Raw genomic sequence first — 25628 nt, 5'->3', positions numbered from 1 at the left:
GTGTTTAAATTGTTTATGAATCATATTTTTTGAGGAGGAGATTAGCACTAGTCCAGCATGTGCCAAAACAGATACAGAAAATCACTTAAAAATCAATCTCAAACTGCCTGATGTACTTTCAAACAGTTGTTAATCTGCCACGTGAATTTGACACTGAGCTCGTCTGCCTCCCATCGTGCATGCTGCGTGTGTAGCTGTAGGGGTAGCAAATCTCCTGAAAACTGTTGTTGTTGTCGTCTTCAGTCCTGAGACTGGTTTGATGCAGCTCTCCATGCTACTCTATCCTGTGCAAGCTGCTTCATCTCCCAGTACCTACTGCAACCTACATCCTTCTGAATCTGCTTAGTGTACTCATCTCTTGGTCTCCCTCTAAGATTTTTACCCTCCATGCTACCCTCCCATACTAAATTGGTGATCCCTTGATGCCTCAGAACATGTCCTACCAACCGATCGCTTCTTCTGGTCAAGTTGTGCCACAAACTTCTCTTCTCCCCAATCCTATTCAATACTTCCTCATTAGCTCATTAGTTATGTGATCTACCCATCTAATCTTCAGCATTCTTCTGTAGCACCACATTTCGAAAGCTTCTATTCTCTTCTTGTCCAAACTATTTATCGCCCATGTTTCACTTCCATACGTGGCTACACTCCATACAAATACTTTCAGAAATGACTTCCTGACACTTAAATCTATGCTAGATGTTAACAAATTTCTCTTCTTCAGAAACGCTTTCCTTGCCATTGCCAGTATACATTTTATATCCTCTCTACTTCGGCCATCATCAGTTATTTTGCTCCCCAAATAGCAAAACTCCTTTACTACTTTGAGTGTCTCATTTCCTAATCTAATTCCCTCAGCATCACCCGACCTAATTTGGCTACATTCCATTATCCTCGTTTTGCTTTTGTTGTTGTTCATCTTATATCCTCCTTTCAAGACGATATCCATTCCATCCAACTGCTCTTCCAAGTCCTTTGGTGTCTGACAGAATTACAATGTCATCAGTGAACCTCAAAGTTTTTATTTCTTCTCCATGGATATAATACCTACTCCAAATTTTTCTTTTGTTTCCTTTACTGCTTGCTCAATATACAGATTGAACAACATCGGGGAGAGGCTGCAACCCTGTCTTACTCCCTTCCCAACCACTGCTTCCCTTTCATGCCCCTTGACTCTAATAACTGCCATCTGGTTTCTGTACAAATTGTAAATAGCCTTTTGCTCCCTATTTTTTACCCCTGCCACCTTCAGAGTTTGAAAGAGAGTATTCCAGTTAACATTGTCAAAAGCTTTCTCTAAGTCTACAAATCCTAGAAACGTAGGTTTGCCTTTTCTTAATCTTTCTTCTAAGATAAGTCGTAAGGTTAGTATTGCCTCACGTGTTCCAGTATTTCTACGGAATCCAAACTGATCTTCCCCAAGGTCGGCTTCTTATTAGTTTTTCCATTCGTCTGTAAAGAATTCGCGTCAGTATTTTGCAGCTGTGATGTATTAAACTGATAGTTCGGTAATTTTCACATCTGTCAACACCTGCTTTCTTTGGGATTGGAATTATTATATTCTTCTTGAAGTCTGAGGGTATTTCGCCTGTCTCATACATCTTGCTCACCAGCTGGTAGATTTTTGTCCTGAATGGCTCTCCCAAGGCCGTCAGTAGTTCTAATGTAATGTTGTCTACTGTGGGGGCCTTGTTTCGACTCAGGTCTTTCAGTGCTCTGTCAAACTCTTGACGCAGTATCTTATCTCCCATTTCATCTTCACCTACATCCTCTTCCATTTCCATAATATTGTCCTGAAGTACATCGCCCTTGTATACACCCTCTATATACTCCTTCCACCTTTCTGCTTTCCCTTCTATGCTTAGAACTGGGTTTCCATCTGAGCTCTTGATGTTCAAGCAAGTGGTTCTCTTATCTCCAAAGGTCTCTTTAATTTTCCTGTAGGCAGTATCTATCTTAACCCTAGTGAGATAAGCCTCTACATCCTTACAGTCGTCCTCTAGCCATCCCTGCTTAGCCATTTTGCACTTCCTGTCGATCTCATTTTTGAGACGTTTGTATTCCTTTTTGCCTGCTTCATTTACTGCATTTTTATATTTTCTCCTTTCATCAATTAAATTCAGAATTTCTTCCGTTACCCAAGGATTTCTACTAGCCCTCGTCTTTTTACCTACTTGATCCTCTGCTGCCTTCACTACTTCATCCCTCAAAGCTACCCATTCTTCTTCTACTGTATTTCTTTCCCCCATTTCTGTCAATTGTTCCCTTATGCTCTCCCTGAAACTCTGTACAACCTCTGTTTCTTTCAGTTTATCCAGGTCCCATCTCCTTAAATTCCCACATTTTTGCAGTTTCTTCAGTTTTAATCTACAGGTCATAACCAATAGATTGTGGTCAGAGTCGCACATCTGCCCCTGGAAATGTCTTACAATTTAAAACCTGGTTCCTAAATCTCTGTCTTACCATTATATAATCTATCTGATACGTTTTAGTATCTACAGGGTTCTTCCATGTATACAATCTCCTTTCATGATTCTGAAACCAAGTCTTAGCTATGATTAAGTTGTGCTCTGTGCAAAATTCTACCAAGCGGCTTCCTCTTTCATTTCTTAGCCCCAATCCATATTCACCTACTACGTTTCCTTCTCTCCCTTTTCCTACACTCGAATTCGTCACTCATGACTATTAAATTTTTGTCTCCCTTCACTATCTGAATAATTTCTTTTATTTCATCATACATTTCTTCAATTTCTTTGTCATCTGCAGAGGTAGTTGGCATATAAACTTGTACTACTGTAGTAGGCGTGGGCTTCGTATCTATCTTGGCCACAATAATGCGTTCACTATGCTGTTTGTAGTAGCTTATCCGAATTCCTATTTTCCTATTCATTATTAAACCTACTCCTGCATTACCCCTATTTGATTTTGTGTTTGTAACCCTGTAGTCACCTGACCAGAAGTCTTGTTCCTCCTTCCACCGAACTTCACTAATTCCCATTATATCTAACTTTAACTTATCCATTTCCCTTTTTAAATTTTCTAAGCTACGTGCCCGATTGAGTGATCTGACATTCCACGCTCCGATCCGTAGAACACCAGTTTTCTTTCTCCTGATAACGACACCCTCCTGAGTAGTCCCCGCCCGGAGATCCGAATGGGGGACTATTTTACCTCCGGAATATTTTACCCAAGAGGACGCCATCATCATTTAATCATACAGTAAAGTTGCATGCCCTCGGGAAAAATTACGGCCGTAGTTTCCCCTTGCTTTCAGCCGTTCGCAGTACCAGCACAGCAAGGATGTTTTGGTTATTGTTACAAGGCCACATCAGTCAATCATCCAGACTGTTGCCCCTGCAACTACTGAAAAGGCTGCTGCCCATCTTCAGGAACCACACGTTTGTCTGGCCTCTCAACAGATACCCCTCCGTTGTGGTTGTACCTACGGTACGGCCATCTGTATCGCTGAGGCACGCAAGCCTCCCCATCAACGACAAGGTCCATGGTTCATGAAAACTATATTGTCAAAATACTTATGCATTTGAGTCGTCTGTTCTTTGTGGCTGTAAATATATTGCGTATAGACACAAGTGCTCATACTAAAAATAATTCGCTGGTATGAAAACATGCTGCATTTGCTTTTTAAGTGTCAAATACACCAGGTCTATTTCACATAAAGAATGGTGCTTTGTTAGTAATGACTTTGCTCATCAGATTGTTTGATGCCTGACATTATAAGGTTTACTCATTCTGTTGAAGTTAAGTCATTATGTATTTCTCAAATATCGTTCCATCTTGCTTATGCGACGATGATATGTGTAGAGACTATGTTTGAAGTTTTGACCATGAAAGCATTGATTTTAAACAGTGATAATTGTTGGATAAATTTGTTGGATTAAACAACTATAAATGGAAATTGTGTATGAAATTTCTCTTGTATGAGCATTTTTAATTCTTGCAGGTTGCTGATGTGTTGGGGAAGGCAACAGAAAGTGTACCAAAGGAAGAAATTAAAGACACAAATCCTCATCTGAAGAGTTTATATGAAGGTCTTAAAATGACAGAAGTTCAGTTACACAAGGTGTGTGTCTATATATTATTTTGTAATCTTAAATAATTTACAGTCTTTATTTTCACTTTCTACATAGTTGCAGAGCAGTTTTTCTACCTGGAATTCTTTGTGCTGAGAAAAACTGGCAGAGAGGAAAAATGACTTTTTAATTGATTCAACTAGATGGAAATTAACAGTGCAACACAGCAAGCTTAGTTTTATGGTTGAAAAAATTAGAATTCATTCTGAGACCAATTGAGTGCGAGGGGAACAGGGAAGGAAATGACTAGTATTGGTGCAGGGTACCCTCTGCCATGCTCCATATGATAGTTTGCACAGTGTGGATGTAGATGTAGAAATGTTGGAAGTCAAGGAATGATGAAATGGAATATCAGTGACACGTTAGTGATGATAGCTAAAGAAAATATTGGAAAGGAGCACCGAAAACAAGAACCTGAAAAATGAATTTGTTCATTGCTGTCATCAAAATGAAAGCAGCCATCAGCTACACAAATGTAATATTTTATTGCTGGCTTTGACAGATTAATGTATCGTATTCAGAAATTCAGTACTGGCTTATAATATGCATAAGCAGAGGTCAATTGTCTGATACTCATTTGAATTCTACTTATCAATGCTATAAGCCAGTATTTAGCTTCTGAAGATGACAGTTTAATCTTTTGAAATCAGTTAAATACAATAAAATGTTCCAACTGTGCAGGTATGGTCTGACTTTATTTTGGGGGAAAAAAACTAGAAAATGTGATCCATGAACTGGATACCTAAAGAGGCAAAGAGAAGAAAAAATATACACAGTATAACCCCAAATTTATTTTTGCAGAGTTTACCTTTTCCCCCGTTGTTTACAACACTTCTTAATTGGTTAGTTGCTTCAAATTCTCTTTGTTCAGAATGATAATTTCCACCTACTTTTAGGTTATCATGGTTGTAAATTTCTCGCAGTTTACAATTACTGAAACAATGTTAAGGGGAGGAGAGAAAAAAGTGTAATTGAGATATAACAATATTGACAAGGTATTGACTTTCCAGTGGGGTTTGTAAATGTTATGCAGCAAAATTACTTGTGCTCTGGACTCTCTGGCATTGAAATGGTAGAAGCTGTTTCAAAAATTGGAAGTATTCACACTGCAAATGCTTTCTCCCTACATGAGCCATTTAACAAAACTGTATGTAGCTTAGTGATTGTGTTATTAAATGAAGTGTCAGTTTGCTCAGTATTAGTCTGAATTGAGGGAGAGTTGGCAACAATAAACAAAAGCTATAGCAGTGCCTCTTCTGGATGATATACAAACTACCTCCAAAACTCTTGCAAAAATAAATACATGGGAATTGTTGGAATATTATTTCAGGTGGGGGAGGGGAGAAGTTGACCTTCATTTTTTTTTTTTTTTAATTTGCAGAGAGATATTATAACATGGTGTATGGCATATGGTGTGTGTTTTTGTTTTTAAATTGTAACTATTTCTAGAATGATGGTTAGGTAGGGAGCTCAGAGCGAAGCCTAAATAATTTAGATACAGTCATAGCTGTTGCACACATTTAGCACTTTTTTAGAAATACCTCTTAATTTCTGAGGTCTTACGATGGAAACTGACAGCCCAGTTAAATTTTTACTGTACATTCCACATTAAATAAAGTCCTACCGACTTTATGTAATGCCATTGTGTATCTACATATGTATGAACAGTCAACATCTTGATAACATTACTGGAACATATTCCTGCCATTGGGTCTGCTATGTTATGTAATCAGTTAACATCACCACTTGCCAATTGCTGTTCTGTATTTCACATCTTTTTCTTCAAAACTTTTCTTAGTGTATGATATAGTAAGTGCACCCAGGTCTCGCATTTTTTCAGTCCTCTGCTCATTTTTTGTATAGTCATCAAAACTTTCAAATGTTTTTACGGTGTAGAAAGCCATATGGGAAAAAAAATACACAGAATTAGTTTTTTCAATAATTTCTATTAGTCCCCTGAAAAGAATATAAAAGGTCTTGCACTGTAGCAGAAAAGAGGTAGGTGGTTATTTGAAGTAGAAATTTAAGCATTATGTTGAAGTTAGGTGGCTGTTAGAAATGACCACCATTTTGCAGAGAAAGTTCTTGTTTGATAAATCGGAGTGCACTATTACCAGGCGGAAGAATCCATATTACTTACACTATCTGATAAAAAAAATACCTTGCCACCTATTAATGGTCAGTAATATGAGGTGTGCCCACCCTTTGTGTTTGTAGTGACTTTAACTCTATTTGAGGTGTTTTCAGTTGGGTGTCTGAATGTCTATGAAGGAATGGCAACCTATAATTCCTCAAGAACCAGCTGTAGAAGGTAGTGATGTCAGATGCTGGGATTTGTAGTGAAGTCGAGATTCTAACTCATCCCAAAGGTGTTCCATCAGGTTTGAGTCGGGACTGGGCAGGCCAATCCATTTTATGAACATTATTGCCCACAAAGCATTGTTCCACAAATGCTGCATTATGTCAGGTTGGATAATTGTGCTGATAAAATTCTGGTCCTCTACTATATGCCGTACACAGTTCTATAAAATGTGTTTGTATCCTTTGGCATTTAACGTTTTCTTAGCATAGCAAGGGAATCACATCGAAATCACAAAAAACATTCCTATACAGTAATGTCACCACCTGTTTCCTTCACTGTTGGCACTACATATTACAGCAGGTAACATTCAAGAGGCATTTGCCAAACCCAAATAATTCTATCAGGTCGCCACAGGGTATAGGATGATTCGTCATTCCAAATCACTCGTTTCCTGTCATCCACCACATTGAGCTTTGCTTAGCATGGCTACAAAAATGTGTGGCTTATGAGGAGCTAATCAACCATTGTTTTCCATTCATTTTAACTCCTTGCACATTTACTATGCCAGCTGGACTGCTGGTAGCACTTAGGAACTTGAGTCATCGTCCTGATTTCATGAGATTTTTTACAACCACCCTCTGGAGTGCTTGACAGTCCCTTTTGCCAGTATATGAAATCCGCAGTGTCTCGGTTTAGTTGTGGTTATTACTTTGCACTTCTTCTTCACACACATCACCAACAGTCAATTTTGGTACTTTTAAAAGATTTGGAATGCTTATGATGGATTTATCAGGTGATGTCCAATGACTAGTTCATATTCGCAATCACTTAGTTCTGACTGACCCTTTTTACTGTTAATGCTTCTTTGCTGACAACTAGTACCCTCCGTCTTCATATATGGTGGCAGGTCTGCCTTTTATGACATCTGATGGTCAATTCTGTGTTGCATAGGGATGGGTTGGATACTTTTGGTCAGATAGTGTACGTGGTAAAACAAATACTATGATCTCTCTTGCAGAACACAATACCCTATTGCAAAATAATGGCAGCCACATGACTGTTGCAGTTGGACCTGTGCTCAGAGTGCTTCCAAAGATCCAGAAATTTGCTTGTATCTAGTTCCTCACCAACTCTGTTACCTTCATCACTTCTCTCTGCCACACTTGATGGGCTCTGCTTTATTTATTAATACCTCTGCCTCTTCCAAATGAATTAATCTCATTTTACGAAAGCTAATAACATTGTTGCTTTTCTGCATATAACTGTGAATCTGAGATACTACCTCTTAACTATAGATTTCTTTTTATCTTTATTTGGTTTCAATTCTGTTGTGGCATGTTCTTTGCATTATAAATCTTTCATAATTCTAGGTTTTTAAGAGACATGGCCTGGAACCAATAAATCCACTAAATGAGAAATTTGATCCAAATCTGCATGAAGCCTTGTTTGAACAGGTAAGTGTTGTACTTAATCATCTGTGTTAGTATGATGTAATGGTTTGTGTCAGTTCTGTTATACTGCTTTAATTCTTAAGTGCAAAAGGAAAAACTGACAATAATGGGAAAAAGGCTATTGATGCTTTAGCTCTACCAGTAAAGGATGTGGGAACAGCCTGAACCCAACTGTCCCAACATCTTAAAAGTGGAAAGTGTAACATGTTTCAGTATGAAAATTGGGTGACATGGTCTCAAAAGTTCGTTTTTTGCAAAATAGGATTAATAATGTGAACATTGGACTTACAGTAGAGTACTATCACTAACAAAGAGAACTTTTTTCAGTGAGACTTCAATGTGTTGTACAGCAAAGAAATACAATAGAAGTGCTGTCATAAATGATAAAATTTTATTGTAATAGTGCAGAATCGTGCTGTAGTTAAAGTTACATAAGTGCTGTGATCAGAGAGTTCTAAAGTATGCATAATGTGCAATAAGTGAGGAGTTGGTGGTACATACCAAAAATATGTGCAGCTGACTGATAAACACAGTGATTTCTGCTGCCAGACCTCCACAGCAATAAGCTTTGACATATGGAGGTCACTCAGAACCTAGGCAGTATGCAGAAAAAGGCAGCCAAAGGTAATGGAAAAATATCAGGACATATTACCTCCTCCTGATATACTGATGGTGGAACAGTGACCAATAGACTACTAAAAAATTGTCTATAGTCACAGTTTATTTATGTTCACTACAGAGTAGCAATTTTGATATGCAGTACCATCTTCAGGGCAATCTCCTTTACGCAGTCATCACTCATGCATTCCAAATATATGTGTAGGTATTTGACACAACTACTTGTGGTGCAAGAGTGATGACTGCAAGCCAGGGGTTGGCCTGAGGATGATACTGTGTACAAAACTGGTTGCCAGTAGGCACAATAAATAAACTGGGACTATAGATTAAAACATACTTTTTTGTATTGGAGAGGATGTGAAGTCAAAGATAATACTTGTGTAAGAACTGTTTGGAGATGATAGAAAGGAGGATCAGGTGGACGTAGAAGAAAAAGATGGCAATAATACAAATCAAATGTAATTGGGGCCGGGGAGATTAGGTGCGCAGAGTGAGTCAGTTCTGGAGAAAATGGCTGGGGGGGGGGGGGGGGGGAGAATTAGAATAGTTTATATAGATTAAAGCACCAAAGGAAGTGGTATAGGCATGCATATTCAAATAGATATATGTAAACAGGCAGAATACGGCGCTGTGGTTGGCAATGCCTTTATAAGACAGCAAGCGTCTAGTGCAGTTGTTAGATCGTTTACTGCTACTACAATGGCAAGTTGTCAAGATTTAAGTGAGTCTCAACGTGGTTACAGTCTGTGCACGAGCAGTAGGACACAGCATCTCCGAGGTAGCAATGAAGTGTGGATTTTCCCCATTTCACGAGCGTACCATGAATATCAGGAACCTTGTAAAACATAAAATCTGACATTGCTGTGGCCGGAAAAAGATGCTGCAACAACAGGGCCAATGACGACTGAAGAGGATTGTTCAGTGTGTCAGAACTGCAACCCTCTGGAAAACTGCGCAGATTTCAATGCTGTGCCATCAACAAGTGACAGCATACAGACCATTCAATGAAACATAATCAGTTTGGGCTTTCAGGGTTGAAGGCCCACTCATGTGTCTTTGATGACTGCACGGCACATAGCTTTACGCCTTGCCTGGGCCCATCAACACTGGCATTGGACTGTTGATGACTGGATACATGTTGCATGGTCAGACACGTCTTGTTTCAGATTGTATCAGTCGGATGGACGTGTACGGGTATGGAGAGAACCTCGTGAACCTGTGGACCCTGCATGTCAGCAGGGGACTGTTCAAGCTGGTGGAGGCTCTGTAATGGTCTGAGGCATGTGCAATTAGGGCGATGTGGGCTCCTGGTATGTCTAGATACAGCTCTGACAGGTGACAAATATGTAATCATCCTTTCTGATCATCTGCATCCATTCATGTCCATTGTGCTTTCCAACAGACTTGGGCAATTCCAGCTGGACAATGGTACATGCCTCACATCCACAATTGCTATAGAGTGGCTCCAGGAACACTCTTCTGAGTTTAAACACTTCTGCTGGCCACCAGACTCCCCAGACATGAACATTATGGAGCAAATCTGGGATGCCTTGCAACATGCTGTGCAGAAGAGATCTCCACGCCCTTGTATTCTTACGGATTTATGGATAGCCCTGCAGAATTCATGGTGTCAGTTCCCTCCAGCACTACTTCAGACATTAGTTGAGTCCATGCCAAATTGTGTTGCGGCACTTCTGCGTGTTCACGGGGTTCATACAAGGTATTAGGCAGGTGCACCAGTTTCTTTGACTCTTCAGTGTAGTGTGGTGGGCACACAGGTCTCTCTGAATCATGTTGTAGAGCAAATTCAGCAACTGGATATTGGAAATCGCCAAGACAGTGTGTTGATGTGTCCATTTGTGCATTCTGACAAATTAGTGTACACATGTAAACTGCCTTTAATCATGTCAGTGAAGGAAATGTTCTACCTATAAGTTCCTGATTGTGTTAGTAACCCAAATTTGGATTTCCACCTAAATCACACTTTTAACTTAAATTGGTGTGCCAAAACATTATGTTGACATAGTAAACAGTGTTGTACTGATCAAAAACTATGTGTTCTGCGGTTTGCTCCAGGAGGAGACTGAGTGGGTACTATGGAAAATAAAATAAAAGTCCAATTTATTACATCGTTGATAAGACCAAGTACTTAACTTTGTGTCATGAGTATTTACAACGGTTTCTGAGCATTAACATATCACTTGATGCAAACATTTTATAAGTCTCTCATTTAGAGTATATTGAACAATAACTTTGATGTTGAGTTCATCTTAATATATTGGTCACACAGCTGGCCTACTGGAAGATGATGCTGTCTTCGTACTCATTGGTCGTGGACTGTGCTGGACTGGATAGTCCTGTGCTTGGCTATAAATAGAAGAGCTGGTGCGGCAGTGTAATGAAATGTTTCTGGGTGTGACTAAGGTGTCACTCATTGGTTGATGCAGTTTTCAACAGCCATCTAAATTCTCCCTGCCCCCACCCACAGTCATTGTGTAGGGTTGTAGCACTTAATGATGTGGGAGGGGAGGACTGAATGTGGACACACATGGGGAGACAGGAAGTGTAACTGTAGCAGATGGCATCTCCCTGGCTGCAACCCGGTATCTGCCTTGTGAATAACTGGAATTCTGGCTGAAAAGCTGGGCACAAGTCAGAAACATTAATGTGACACACTGTAACACTGATAAATAACACATTGTCTTATATGTGCAGGTTGAATGATTAAAACAAACCTAAACCAAATAAGTTTGCACTGTTTCTAGATCTGAGTGCATGAAATTATTCACATTTCATAGCTTCACAAAAAGTTGCTGGTAAACTACACACACTAAGCACTGGTATTTCATGTCTGTTGTATATAGACAGTAGAGAAGTAGGCTGCTGTAGCTGTGGGCTTATAATCTTTTCTAATGTCTCTTCATTATTAGGGGAAACAGATACACCAGTATCTAACTTAACTGCCCTTTGAGCCACCCTTACTTGAACAAAAATTCTCTCCTGTGTGCACACTGCTGCAGAAGAGTTAAGTGATGTGCCTTATAAACACACTGTTTGAATGTGACCTTTCTTTCCACAGTGGAAACATTTTGCATCATGACAAGAACAAATTTTTCAGTCATGATTTGGAAAACCCCGAGGACAAGAGTTAACAGTATGATGTAGTACACGTTGTGTACCAAGGGACTGAAAGTGTTTACCTGTACATTTACTGTTTGTCTGAGTCCTATTTTTATTTACTTTAACTCTAACATTAACCTTAGACTGAGTGTCATGTGTTCTTGAGCAACAAAAATACACAGAGCCTTAAAATCAATGGCAGTTGTGTCCACAATAGTTTGAGATTCCACAAGACAAAACTGTTTTCAGATCAGGATCCAACAAGTTGAGAATAACAGTGTGAATACATGCATGTGACATATTCTGCACAGTTTGAATATGTCAGATGACATTACTGTCACTTAGTCCATTAGAACTCTTAAAACATATGCTATCTTGTAAGCCTTCAAGTTCAGCAATCTACGGTTTGGAAGTTTGTGCCGGCTGCTTCTTGAGTTGAAAAAATTTAAACCTTGCGCCCGACTCTCATAACGTTTGGTCAGCAATTGAACAAGGTTATCGTAACTATTCTCTTCCTACTACTGTCTGGATGAAACTTAGGTGCAGCAAACAGTGGCAGTGCTGCTGGTAGGGAGAGGAGGGCAGTCATTTGTTGTACATTCAGCAGCAGGCATTCAGTCTGCTGCACCTGAACCTGAACAACTTCATTAAGGGACATTTAACTATGTAAACACTTGAGATAACACACAAAAAAATAGGATTAGAGGTAAGGCTAGCCCCAGGCAGCTAAGGCGTGTGTGAACCTGCACACATCAACCTTTTGCAAACAGACTAGTTTGTATAACGACCAGCATTGTCACCGCTTGTTGTATTGGACAAAGATAAACTCGTCAATACAACAGTGGGTTCTTTGGCTTGCTCCAGGTGGAGACCAACTGGATACAACAACACTTTATTATGACATACATATGATGAAGTACTTAACTTTGTACAATCTATTTCCACAAGAATGGCATGAGTATTTACAACTGTCTTTGAACATTACCATATCCCTTGATACAGACAATTTGCTAGTCTCTCACTCGGAGTGCATTCAACAATAACTTTCCTGTTGAGTTGAGCTTCGTACATTGATCACCCACCTGGCCTACTAAAAGATGCTGCCAACTTACTCAGTGCTTGCTTTGGCACTTTGCTCTTCGGAGACACCACAGAAAGTATGTAAGCAGAACAGAAAGGATTGGTAATCATTCTAGTGATGATATGAGTCACAAATGGGAAATATGCTGACATCAGTGACTTTGACAAATGGCAGATTGTGGCCCAGTGCATGAGAACAAGAGTATTGAAAGCAAAGGAGTTGGTTTGCTGTTCTCTTGCCACTGTCATGGGCATGTGTTGAAAGACAGTGGAACCATGTGAGCAGGCAATGATATGTTTGCTGTCCATGCCTCACCACAGAATGTGGAGATTGGAGGCCTTCCCGTTCTGTAAAGCAGAATAGGTGGTGATCTGATGACAGTGTGTTGACCTAATGACATCTTCAATTATTATGTAGCTCTGTGCCCAAAACCACTGTCCTGCAATTTATGGGAAGTGCGTGACCTGTGCATAGACATCTGGTACCACATACCTTCGAAAAACTACCAAGGAGTTCTGGAATACATGCTATGCAGAATAGCTACTGTATTGTGTTCCTAAAGTGGACCAATACAATGTTCAGCAGGTGGTCTAATGTTTTGGGCATCAGTGTATTAAGCTCTGATTATTAAAATGGTTCAGTACACAATCATCAAATTCAAGTTGAAGGCAGTCCTTACGAGAAAACAGGACCACCTATATCACAAATGAGCTGCTCCGGTATTTGTGGGAATGTCGGAGAGTATGTTTGATGCTTAGTTGCTTTGGGATGTTAAAGGTTGAGGGAGATTTTGGTAGGACAAGTTTATCAAAGGTAGGACTTGAAAAGGATGTTCCCTTAGTTAAATCTACAGGATGTGGTGTGTTTGATCATGAGTTAAGACAATATTATTGATCTGTGCCTAATAACGTACGTCACAGAGGAGGGGGAGGGGTGGGAAGGGGGAGGAGGGTGCCACCTCGAGAGGTAAAGCATATGGAAGAATGTATTATGTGCATGTAACTGCATATGGAGCAGAACTGCTTGGCTGTTTTCACGCTGTTGGTTTCACCATGTTGACTTTCATGTCCATGACAGGCAGAGGCTTCTGTGTTTTGAGGGTGTACACTAGGGTGGCCTTTAGCTGTATTTAATTTTCTGAAAGTTAGAATTTTGCTCTCCCCCCCCCCCCCCCCACTTTTGTTCAAATTGGTAAAAAAATCTGTAAAATTTTCATCTCATCACAACAAATTTTAGGTGACCCTCAAATGCCTTGAAGTTGGAACATAGCATCCACAACACCTGTTTCTATTAATGTGCACTGTATTCTTCACCTCCACTGTTTTCTTGTCATTTGTGAGAGTAATGTTACACATTCAGACAAACCCAGAAATTGTTTAAAATCAGTTTTACTCATATTGCTAAAATGTTCATGTGAGGAATTCCAAAAGCAACATCAAATATTGAAGAAATATCAGGTTTTTTGATAATGCACACACTATTTGTGTCTTACAATAATTGTCTAACAACATTCATTTCTGTAGAATCAAAATACACTCCTGGAAATGGAAAAAGAACACATTGACACCGGTGTGTCAGACCCACCATACTTGCTCCGGACACTGCGAGAGGGCTGTACAAGCAATGATCACACGCACGGCACAGCGGACACACCAGGAACCTCGGTGTTGGCCGTCGAATGGCGCTAGCTGCGCAGCATTTGTGCACCGCCGCCGTCAGTGTCAGCCAGTTTGCCGTGGCATACGGAGCTCCATCGCAGTCTTTAACACTGGTAGCATGCCGTGACAGCGTGGACGTGAACCGTATGCGCAGATGACGGACTTTGAGCGAGGGCGTATAGTGGGCATGCGGGAGGCCGGGTGGACGGTACCGCCGAATTGCTCGACACGTGGGGCGTGAGGTCTCCACAGTACATTGATGTTGTCGCCAGTGGTCGGCGGAAGGTGCACGTGCCCGTCGACCTGGGACCGGACCGCAGCGATGCACGGATGCACGCCAAGACCGTAGGATCCTACGCAGTGCCGTAGGGGACCGCACCGCCACTTCCCAGCAAATTAGGGACACTGTTGCTCCTGGGGTATCGGCGAGGACCATTCGCAACCGTCTCCATGAAGCTGGGCTACGGTCCCGCACACCGTTAGGCCGTCTTCCGCTCACGCCCCAACATCGTGCAGCCCGCCTCCTGTGGTGTCGTGACAGGCGTGAATGGAGGGACGAATGGAGACGTGTAGTCTTCAGCGATGAGAGTCGCTTCTGCCTTGGTGCCAATGATGGTCGTATGCGTGTTTGGCACAGTGCAGGTAAGCGCCACAATCAGGACTGCATACGACCGAGGCACACAGGGCCAACACCCGGCATCATGGTGTGGGGAGCGATCTCCTACACTGGCCGTACACCTCTGGTGATCGTCGAGGGGACACTGAATAGTGCACGGTACATCCAAACCGTCATCGAACCCATCGTTCTACCATTCCTAGACCGGCAAGGGAACTTGCTGTTCCAACAGGACAATGCACGTCCGCATGTATCCCGTGCCACCCAATGTGCTCTAGAAGGTGTAAGTCAAACTACCCTGGCCAGCAAGATCTCCGGATCTGTCTCCCATTGAGCATGTTTGGGACTGGATGAAGCGTCGTCTCACGCGGTGTGCACGTCCAGCACAAATGCTGGTCCAACTGAGGCGCCAGGTGGAAATGGCATGGCAAGCCGTTCCACAGGACTACATTCAGCATCTCTACGATCATCTCCATGGGAGAATAGCAGCCTGCATTGCTGCGAAAGGTGGATATACACTGTACTAGTGCCGACATTGTGCGTGCTCTGTTGCCTGTGTCTATGTGCCTGTGGTTCTGTCAGTGTGATCATGTGATGTATCTGACCTCAGGAATGTGTCAATAAAGTTTCCCCTTCCTGGGACAATGAATTCACGGTGTTCTTATTTCAATTTCCAGGAGTGTATAATTTGATTGAATAAGCCCTGAACATTATTTTTCCTAGGAGAAGATTTAAGCATTGGAAACTCCAGCTTGGAATATCAACAATGTAGAAAAAGACAGATTGCTACTTAGCGTAAAGAGGACAGTTCTAAGTTGCAGCAGGCACAATTAAGACACTTGCACATAAGCTTTTGGCCATCAGAATGAGGAAGAGAAACACACTTCATTCATTCACACAAGCAAGCACACCTCACTCACACGACCACAAACTTGGGCACCTTGGGCCAACATGCTGTACATTGTTGTTAAGAGAAGATTTAGTAGCAGCTAGGTGTTTTTTACAGTCTCCAGCAACAATCCGTAAAACAAACTGTTTGTGTTTTGCCTTTTGTTAGAATGTTGTTGTAGTCCTGAATGGATTTGACACCTCCTTCTGCAACATCATTCACAACCACCATCTCCTCAAGTTTTTGAATTGCACTTATGTAACACACTTCGCCTCTGTTTTTTCTTTGTTGCATTATAGTTTACAGTCAACACAGACCATGTTGCTAGGTCACCCTTTTCGACACTGAAGTGTTAAAAATGTCCTATCCCCTTTATTTCCATCTGTCCTTAACTATCAGAATGAGCTACAGCAAAGAGATCGTTGAGGTTTTGCACGAAGTAGTCTCGCTCCCCTTTATTTTCCTTTTTCTTATTCTTCTTTGCCTGAAGTTGTAATCAAATTTTTATTTCGAACTTTCCATTTCATCATATAGATTGAGTAACTTTTCAGTGCAGTAGTCTGTTCTTCTAGTAGGATTTCATGCTTTCTGACAAAAAATGGAAACTTAGTGAATTGCCAGTATGGTCCCTTGGCTCTTTGTAAGATTTACAACTGTTACATTGTAGAACAAAAACTTGCAGTAGTTTGGTTGGAAATCGAACTAGGAAGACACACATTGAAGTCTTTCCTTAACAGCCATAGTGAAGAACATCAGGCGGTCAATGGCATTTTCGAGTAGGCAGAATAAGCCAGGACAGTCAGTTTTCACCAGTGGTACAAACTCTTCTGAAGCAATAATTTAAGTCAGTGTGCTTCTTTTCTTCACTTTATTTCTCAAAAAGCTTCTTCTTGAACTTAAGATTTGATGAAACTAAATAAATTAAGTCCAACAATATGCCTACTCTTCCATGAGAAGCAACTGACTGCTGTCCCCATGTTGGTGCCATTACATTAAATGTAGTTGAATACGAAATCGCATAACCCAAGCTGTTCATAAAAATATCCTTCCGAATGTTGGAATATAACATTTTGTTAATACTGTAGCAATTAACTATCAAAATATTTTAGTATGAAATATTTCTTACTCACCTTACATGACAATACAGGAAACACAGACAATAACGAAGCAGATGATCGCAGCAAGTATTGCCGTGAAACTTGGTGACAGTACCAAAGTAGTCTTTTTGTTTGGTTTTAAGTGTTCACTGCATGGCTGCAGCACTCTCCAAATCCATAAAAGAAAGGGGTTACTTTTATATGCACCTGACTGCTACAACCAACTGTGTTTACATATTAATGTTTTGCTATAAAAAATTGATATTTATTATATACAATATTTTATGGGTTATGAGATGCACCTCAATTTTTAAACATTTCAAAAATTCTTCATCATTGTTGTTCTCTTCATATATAACACGATCTTCACTGCTATCGAGGGCATTACTTACGCGGCGCTTCTTGGAAGATTTAACGTTACTGTCTTCTCTCATTCTGGACCACGACTGTTTTATCCACGGACACACTTGTTTGATTGTAGGTAGTTTTAAAGCTCCCTTCAGTGTGAATTCATCTTGGGTTTCATCCAGCCGCCATTTTTTCCTTTTTCTCCCATACACATTTTAAATGGTTTACTTATCAAGACATAAAGAGGTTGCAGTTGTGAAGTCAGTCCTCCCAGAATAACAGCAAGCACTGTATTTCCCAGTCTGTTTCTCTTTCACAGAATTTTTTGAATGGCTACTAAACTGATACAGCACAAGAAAACAACTCTTCTTCAATGAAGCATCTTTCCTTCTCTCCCGCAACTTTGTTAATTGATAATTTCATAAGAGCCTTATACATCCAACCCTTGTCACGTATTTGAACAATACTACCTTGTGGCATTTCAGGTTTTGGCATTGTTTTGCACTTGAAAATGATAATTGGATTAAGTTTAGCATCGACAGCACGGTGGAAAAGGACAAAAGTGTAGTGTAATTTTTTGTGTCCACATGTTTCTGTAGTTACAGTTTTAGCATTTTCCACGGCAAAAGTTATGTTACTTGGCACATCAAATGTGACGGAAAATTTGTCCATGTTTGCTATTTGGCTCAGTTCCAACTTTGTTTTCTTTTGATGTTATGTAATAAAGTGATAGAAAGATGATATTTTTTGTTCACACTCTTGCATTGTTTTCTGAGATATTTACGTTTTAGTTTGCATGCTGAGTCCATGATGTTTCATAAACCTGTAGCAGCAACTACCTTCACCCTTAAAGTCTGTTAAGTTCCACTGTAGCTCTAGCTTATGAGTGTGTATTTGAATCATTTTTGTATTAATTCCAATGCCATTTTGACGATGTCCATATATCCATTTCAATATGTTATCTTCTAGATTTGCCCGTTTTGCAATTAGTCCTCTATTTGCGCATTTAGTCTTCCTCATTTTTTTTCATTTCTTTACTAGCCCACCAATTGCGAATGGTTTTTTGTGTTGGTGGAGGGCTATGTCACTCAGCTGCTCTGTTCCATGTTGTGCTGCGTATGCTATTACTTTAAATTTAAGGCCTGCATAATATGAATGCCTTTTATTTTTTCCATTTTGAAACTAGCTACTAACAAAAAAATTGTATTGTTACTAATAACACACATCATTTTCACTTAAAATTAACTGGCACTGTAGGCTGCAGTGATGATCATAGGCTAGACTGTGTCCTGGGTTTATGACGGACGGACGGGAAGGAGACAGTGTTAGCAATATTGTGAATCCCCGCAACTTAAGTTTGTCGCATCGGTGCACTGTTTCCGAAGTGGAATCCAATGTTGCCAACTAGAGATAGGTTTCCCGCGGCATTGAATATATGGCCATTTTTAAGATTGGTGGGAATTTTAACTAAAACACTGGACATTTTTGTATTAATTTCTAGTAGAAGGCACACCTGAATTTTGTAGTCAATTTTTCGAAGAAAAAAGTGTCTTATAGTCTGTAGGAGGAGGAGGAGGAGAAACTGCATAACAAAATTCGCACTGCAAAATTCGAAACTTCATGGTCAGTGAGTGTCATCTTGTAGTTGTCTGAGCTAAAATTTTTGCACATATCGTTTTTGTTGTTGATTGGAACAAAATGGGGGGGGGGTGAGCTAAACTTTCAGAAAGTTTAAAAATAAGAGCCACCCTAGTATACACTTTTTAAACGCAAGTGTGTTCCACTTGCAATGTATTAGTTCCAATGTGCTGTTATGATTTGACATGGACAGAAGACACCTTTTTTGTGTAGTAGGGTCTGTTGCTGTACATGAGTAATTTCCCACTTTTCCTCTTTCCCTTTTAGTGTATATAGATTTTTAAAGTGTCCCAGTATGTGATATAAAATTTTGGTGGTGCAGTTTTTCACTGAAGCCTCCTGCTGTTTCAAGGCTTTGCTTTTAGCTTAATTTATCTGCTTTCACCTGGTTTTTAAATATTTAACAAATATAGGAATGCATAAAATAACTGTTACTGGTCAGGGTTTATATAATTTGAAGGAAAGTGCATATTTTTGCCATTCAGTCATTAGAAGAGTCCTGTGCCATTGCAAACTTTTGAATTGTATGAATATTTCTCTTTCTTCTCAGTTTTTGTGTAGTATTATTTGACCACACCTGTTATGTGACTTGCGTTTTCTGCACATGTAGCACTCGCTTAAGAATCCCTTTTGTAACTCACTGAAACTGTGAGCATTCTGTAAAACACAATGAAAGACAATCCATTGCGTACCAGTTGCCCATACTAACGTCAGAGATGAGGCTATTGTCAGGAGTACTCCAAGGAAGCATGATAGGACTGCTGTTATTTTCTATGTACATAAGTGATCTGGTGGACAGGGTAAGCAGCAGTCTACAGCTATCTGCTGATGATGCTATGGAGTATGGGAAGGTGTCATCGTTGAGTGACTCTATGGGGATACAGTGTGACACAGACAAAATTTCTAGATGGTGTGATGAATGGCAGCTAGCTCTAAATGCAGAAAAATTTAAGTTAATGCAGATGACTAGGAAAAATGAACTCATAATATTAGAGTACAGCATTAGTAGTGTGCTACTTGAGTCATGTTAAGTGTCTAGGCAAAAAGCTGCAAAGCAGTATGAAATGGAATGAGCATGTAAGGGTTGTAGTAAGTAAGGCGAATGGCCGACTCTGTTTATTAGTAGAATTTTAGGAAAGTGTGGTTCGTCTGTAAAGGGGGTCACATACAGGACACTAGTGCAACCCATTGTTGAGTACTGTTAGTGTTTGGGATCCGCACCAGGTTGGATTAAAGAAAGATACTGAAGCAGTTCAGGCTGCTAGATCTGTTACTGGTAGGTTCGAACAATATGCAAGTATTACAGAGATACTTTGGGAACTCAAATTGGGGTCACTGGAGGAAGGCAACGTTCTTTTTGAGGTGTACTATTGAGAAAATTTGAAGAACTGGTATTGAAGGTGATTGCAGAACAATTCTACTGCTGTCAATGTGCATTTCACGTAAGATCTGTGGAGACAAAATTAGAGAGATTAGGGCTCATACGGAGGTGTACAGACAGTTTTTTTCTGTTGCACTATTTGTGAGTGGAACAGAAAAGGAAATGACTAGTAGTGGTAAGGGATATCCTCTGCCTCACACTGTATGGTGGCTTGCGGAGTATGTATGTAGATGTAGATGCATATGCAGATATCGACTGCACTGTCAAAGGGATATTAAATGCTCATCTTACTTTTTTCATCTCTTCCAATAAATAATGCTATAGGTCCATTCTTGGCTTGATTACGGGGAATTGCCTGTCTAGCCTAGAAAATGTGAGCTGCACTGAGTTTGTAGATCTTTAGTTTCATGCAGCATGGTGGCAGCAGGATTCCCATGGTGGCAGCTGTGGTGCTGACTGCAGTGGCCTCCCAGGTAAGGGATCTAAGAACTGACAGACAGAGCAACCAATAACCCAAGTGTATTCCTGAAATTTTTCTTATTTTGTAATTGCAGATGGTATTATATATGTTGATACAAGAGTTTTACTTCTCAAAAATGTGCAGCAGAATAATAGCAAGACTTTGGGGAAGTGAGGTAGCATATTGTCTCGCACTCACTGGTTGCACAAACACCCCATCAGTAACATCTCAGGCATGCCTTTTCTTTCTATGTCAGTTTTTGTAATTGCTGGATTGGTTTGCGACTTTGAGCTCCTCTTGGAGCATTCAGCCTTCCCCATGGTGTTATTTCTGTCTAGTTAAAACTGGCTAACAAAGATGTGACGTAATGCCCCAAGAATCAAGATTGCAAATTTTTTCATCTTCTGTTGTCATCTAGCTCAGAGGTCTGCAAGCTTTCAGATTTCCTACACCAATTTTTTCTGTTTTTGATAGACCTCGTGCTTTCCAGATATTGCATTTTTACAAATTCTCAGCAAATTCGATTTTGATGCCTACTGACTTCGATAGGAGTAACTGTAGAAGCAGCCTGTATATTAGGCTTCTGTGTAACATCAAAACTTTGAACACAGCAACAACAAAAGCTTAACCTCTGAATATAAGGTGATCCTGTATTCTTTGAATGATCAATTTGGAGGAAAAAGTCTCATCTTGTAGTCAGCTGTAACAAGCTGTGGACAGTGCAAAAGCTCATACAGATGAAGAGCATCACCTTCTTGTCACTGAAATGATAGACAGGGTATGAATTTTGAAGCTATATAACTGAATTACTACCTGATGAAAATTGTAATAATTAAATAAAATCCAGTATTACCATTTTATCAAGTAGTCAGCCAGTCACATTTGTCTTGAGTGGTATGTTTTAAATAATAAAGAAGACAGACTGTTTTCTTGTTTTTGGCTCCCTGGTTTTTGACATTTCAACAGATTCCATTCTGTAACATTTTTAATATGTTAATATTTTACCCAAGTTTTAATTTCTGTGATTCCCTAAGACTACGATGTTGTGGTAAAAAAAAGTCTTTATTGAAATAGAGCTATAGCTGAAATACCAGAACAATAAGGGCAGCAGAGTGGGAACAAACAGCAATTTTCGACTCTAATTCAATTTTTTAAGTAACACTGTGATGCTGTCAGTGTAAGAGTTACACTATTTGAAAATTTGTGCTACTGAATTTTGAACCAAAGAAAGGATCAGAGATTGGGCATTATAAATATGTTGAAGGTCAGAAGGTATCAAAATATACACTGGTCGTCATAATCAAGGATTGTGGGCTCTATCAGTTGCCTTCTTCAGACACTCTTGATCAATGCTAAGCCTAATATCCAGGGTTTTTACAATTAAAGTATCACTACTTGAGCCAAGTACAAGGTAAACTATTTACCATGTGGGTATTAGCTATATTAGAATGATGATCAGATTGTGTTAAAGACATGACTTGCCATTGGGCGCAGGTACTGGTACGCTGACTTGGGGTTGAAACACAAGAATCTGTGTACATTATGGTTGTAGTCAGTCAACCTGGATGTGGACAAGGGGAGCAGGACTTGGTTTGTAAACCTATTTCGATAAAACCATGGCAATAGAGCTGCTGCTCTTAGTGAGTATCGAAACATGTAAGATACATGAAAAGGTCCTCTTTCCACACTGGGGTTGAACAACAATGTCTGGAAGCTTGAATTAACTGGCAGTTAGGGAATTGCTTCTAGTAGAGACTGACAGCCAGTTGCATCCAAATTGCTTAAGTTGTTCAAAAGTGCTACGAACATTTGTGAAATGGTATACGTACAAACTTCCAGGCTGTCATAGATTCAGGTGGTTGTCATGTTGAGCAACGTATGTTAACCTGGAATGTAAACAGGGTATTTAGTTAATTTGTTACCCTCTCGTGTAGAAATTAAAATGTTTCTTTCAAAGGTTTTTCATTATGTATCTTCCACATGTCTTTACAAATGTTTCCACAAAGTTTCATTTTCCTACAATCTCTCGTTTTTCATGGGGGTCCTTTCTAGTAACGAAAGTTTAATATAACCACCATATATTTGATGCGTACTTGCATCCTTGAGATATTCTATGCTTCCTCCCCTCATATATGCCGTAGCATGTCACAGAAACTGAAGAGCAACCTTTCTTCGCTTGGTATTGCAGATTTTTAGTTTTATACCTAGACATCTCAAATGTGTCATTCTGTGTAAGAGTTTGCCACAGACCACATTTTATTTTGATACAGTGTGGGTTGTTGCAGTGCATATTTATGCTTTTCCATGGGCGATCAACGTTTTGATTAATTGATAGGTGCATATGTATTGGAAAGATCTTACAGAGTTCTGCCACTTGTTGGTTTGATAGTGCCCATTCTAGTTATAAGAAATATGTTTTAATATCTTTGAGATCACTACCTTACAATTACCTACTACTACATCTGCTACTGTTTTAACTCCTTTTATTTTTTGCAGGAAGTTGAAGGAAAAGAGGCAGGCACTGTGATTGTTGTCACAAATACTGGTTACAAGCTACATGAACGTGTAATTCGTCCAGCAGTGGTAGGTGTGGCTAAAGCCAAATAAGGTGGTGTCTTGTTTTGTAGGACTGTGTACGTATGGTGATTGTAATCAGAGGTGTGGATGTCATTAAGCGTTTATTTTTTATTATTCAGTGCTGTGGGCATTGACTTTGTATTGTAAAAACATGCGATGACCTGCATTTAGTGCCTGTAAATCCTGTTGTGTACATACAAGTGAAATATAATTTTTGTTGCATGTTTTGTTTACAATGTCATTGTACTTCAGATGTAATTGATAGTTGTACACAATTCTATATGAAGCAACAATCTTCACCAAAGTGAATTTTTGGTGTTCTGCCATTTGAGAAAAGACGTCTTTACACAGTGTAACACTTAAGAATGCTTGTTTTTGACTCGGAAAGATGAACCAGGTCCACATTGAAAGCACATTGCTGGTCTTGTACACAGGTAAGTTCAAGCATCCCTTTTGCACTACCATCTGGACAAATGGTGAGCTGTATCATGTCTTTGTATTAGAAACACAGTGCACAAACAATTAAAATACAGAAAAGAAAATTTACATGATAACTGTGTGTATGATACGAAAACCCCAGCTGCTTCTTCCTCCATCATAGGTCAAGATTATACGGCAGTGACAGGAAAAGGGAAGCTGGGAAGAGAATGGAAAAGTAGTGCTAAGTATAGTATGTGTATTGGTGTTCATAATGTGAGCAATCCCATAAAGCAGCAAAAAAAAAAAAAAAAAAAAAAAAACTAAGGAAAAGATACTGACACTGTGCAATGAACCTTTTTTATGAATCTCCCCATGAGAGCTGGACTGTGCTCGTGCAATGTGCAAATAGAAGTTAAGATGGGGTAACCACCCATTAAAACTAAAGAAACTGCAAAAAGATAGGAAATGAAGGAGGTAACACCTGGGTGAAATAAAAGAACCAGAAGTTGTTGAAGGGTTGAGGAATGGCTAGAGGAAAACTGCAAAGATGAAAAAGTTTGCATAATGACAGGCAAGATATATGTAACCAGTAGGAACATTGAGAAGATCTATGGAGAAAAGAAAAGGAACTGTATGACTATCAAGAGCTCAGACATTTATAAGGGAAACAACTGTGAGGGAAATCTTATGGAAAAAGAAGAGGAAGTAGGTGAAGTTGAGATGGGAGGTAAGATACTGGAAGAATAATTTGACAGAGTACTGAAAGACCTAAGTGAAAACAAGGCTCTTGGAGTAGGTAACATTCCCTCAGAATTATCGATGTACTTGAAGAACCAAGCATGACAAAATTATTTTACCTGGTGTGAATGATAAATGAGAGAGCCGAAATAGTGCCAGGCTTCTGAAAGACCTTAATAATTCTAAGTCCAAAGCATACAGGTACTGACAGGTGTGAATACTACAGAACCACCGGTTAAATAAGTTATGTTTCGAAAATACTAACACCAATTATTTGCAAAAGAATGGAAAAACTGATAGAAACCAACCTCAGGGAAGGTCAGTGTGGGTTCCGGAGAAATGTGCGAATCAATACAGACCTTAAGACTTAAACTAGAAGGTGGATTGAAGAAAGACATAGCTTTATAGCATTTGTAGATTTAGATAGCTTTCACAATGTTTATTAGAATAAACTCTTTGAAATTTTTAAAGTATCATAGATAAAGTACATAGAGCAAAATGTTATTTATGACTTGTACTGAAACAACTGCAATTATCAGAGTGTGACATTAAAGGGAAGCTGTAGTTCAGAAGGGAGTGACATAGAGTTGTATCCTTTCTCCGATCTGCAATCTGTACATTTGAGCAGCTTATGAAGTAAAGGAGAAATGCGGAGAAAGGTGGTGCAAAATGCTGACAGACAATAGCAAGAAAATCAGTTCTGAAAAAGGAATATGTTAACACCTAATATATTTAAGTGTTAGACAATCTGAAGATGTGTCTTGAGTGTATTCTTGTATGAAAGTGAAACATTACTACAAGCCACTTAGGCGAGAAGAGAAGAGGACCTTTTGAAATGTACTGAATCAGATTGGGGGGGGGGGGGGGGGGAGTGTGTGGTAGAACTTTCTAAAAGAAGGGAACCATTAATGGGACGCATCATCCTTATGGCAAGTTTGGTAATGGAAGTAAGTGTGGGAGGTAAAAATTGTATGGGGAGACAAAGGTTTGAATACAATAAGCAGGATACAATTGATGTAGGACACAGTAATTATCCTGTGATGTTGAGGCTTGCCCATGATAAGCTAGTGTGGGAAACTGCATCAAACCAGTCTTCGGGTTGCAGCAGCAGCAACAAGAGACTTACAATATGAAGACAAGTTT

At 39.7% G+C, this 25628-nt stretch overlaps 1 protein-coding gene across 1 annotated transcript in view; it reads left to right on the top strand.

The window, feature by feature from the left end:
* The window catches only part of LOC126355796 (grpE protein homolog, mitochondrial), a 40913-nt gene extending 17364 nt beyond the window's left edge, over positions 1-23549 (top strand). Inside the window, exons 4-6 of the mRNA XM_050006215.1 lie at positions 3962-4081; positions 7764-7847; positions 23247-23549. Coding sequence (XP_049862172.1) covers positions 3962-4081; positions 7764-7847; positions 23247-23357 — 315 coding nt within the window. The 3' untranslated portion in view covers positions 23358-23549. The remainder of the gene's footprint in view (positions 1-3961; positions 4082-7763; positions 7848-23246) is intronic.
* The last annotated feature ends 2079 nt before the right edge of the window (positions 23550-25628 follow it).

Source organism: Schistocerca gregaria, chromosome 3, assembly GCF_023897955.1.
Source record: "Schistocerca gregaria isolate iqSchGreg1 chromosome 3, iqSchGreg1.2, whole genome shotgun sequence".
NCBI lineage: Eukaryota > Metazoa > Arthropoda > Insecta > Orthoptera > Acrididae > Schistocerca > Schistocerca gregaria.
Note: the sequence above shows the minus strand (reverse complement) of the source record. Positions and strands in the feature narration are given on the sequence as shown.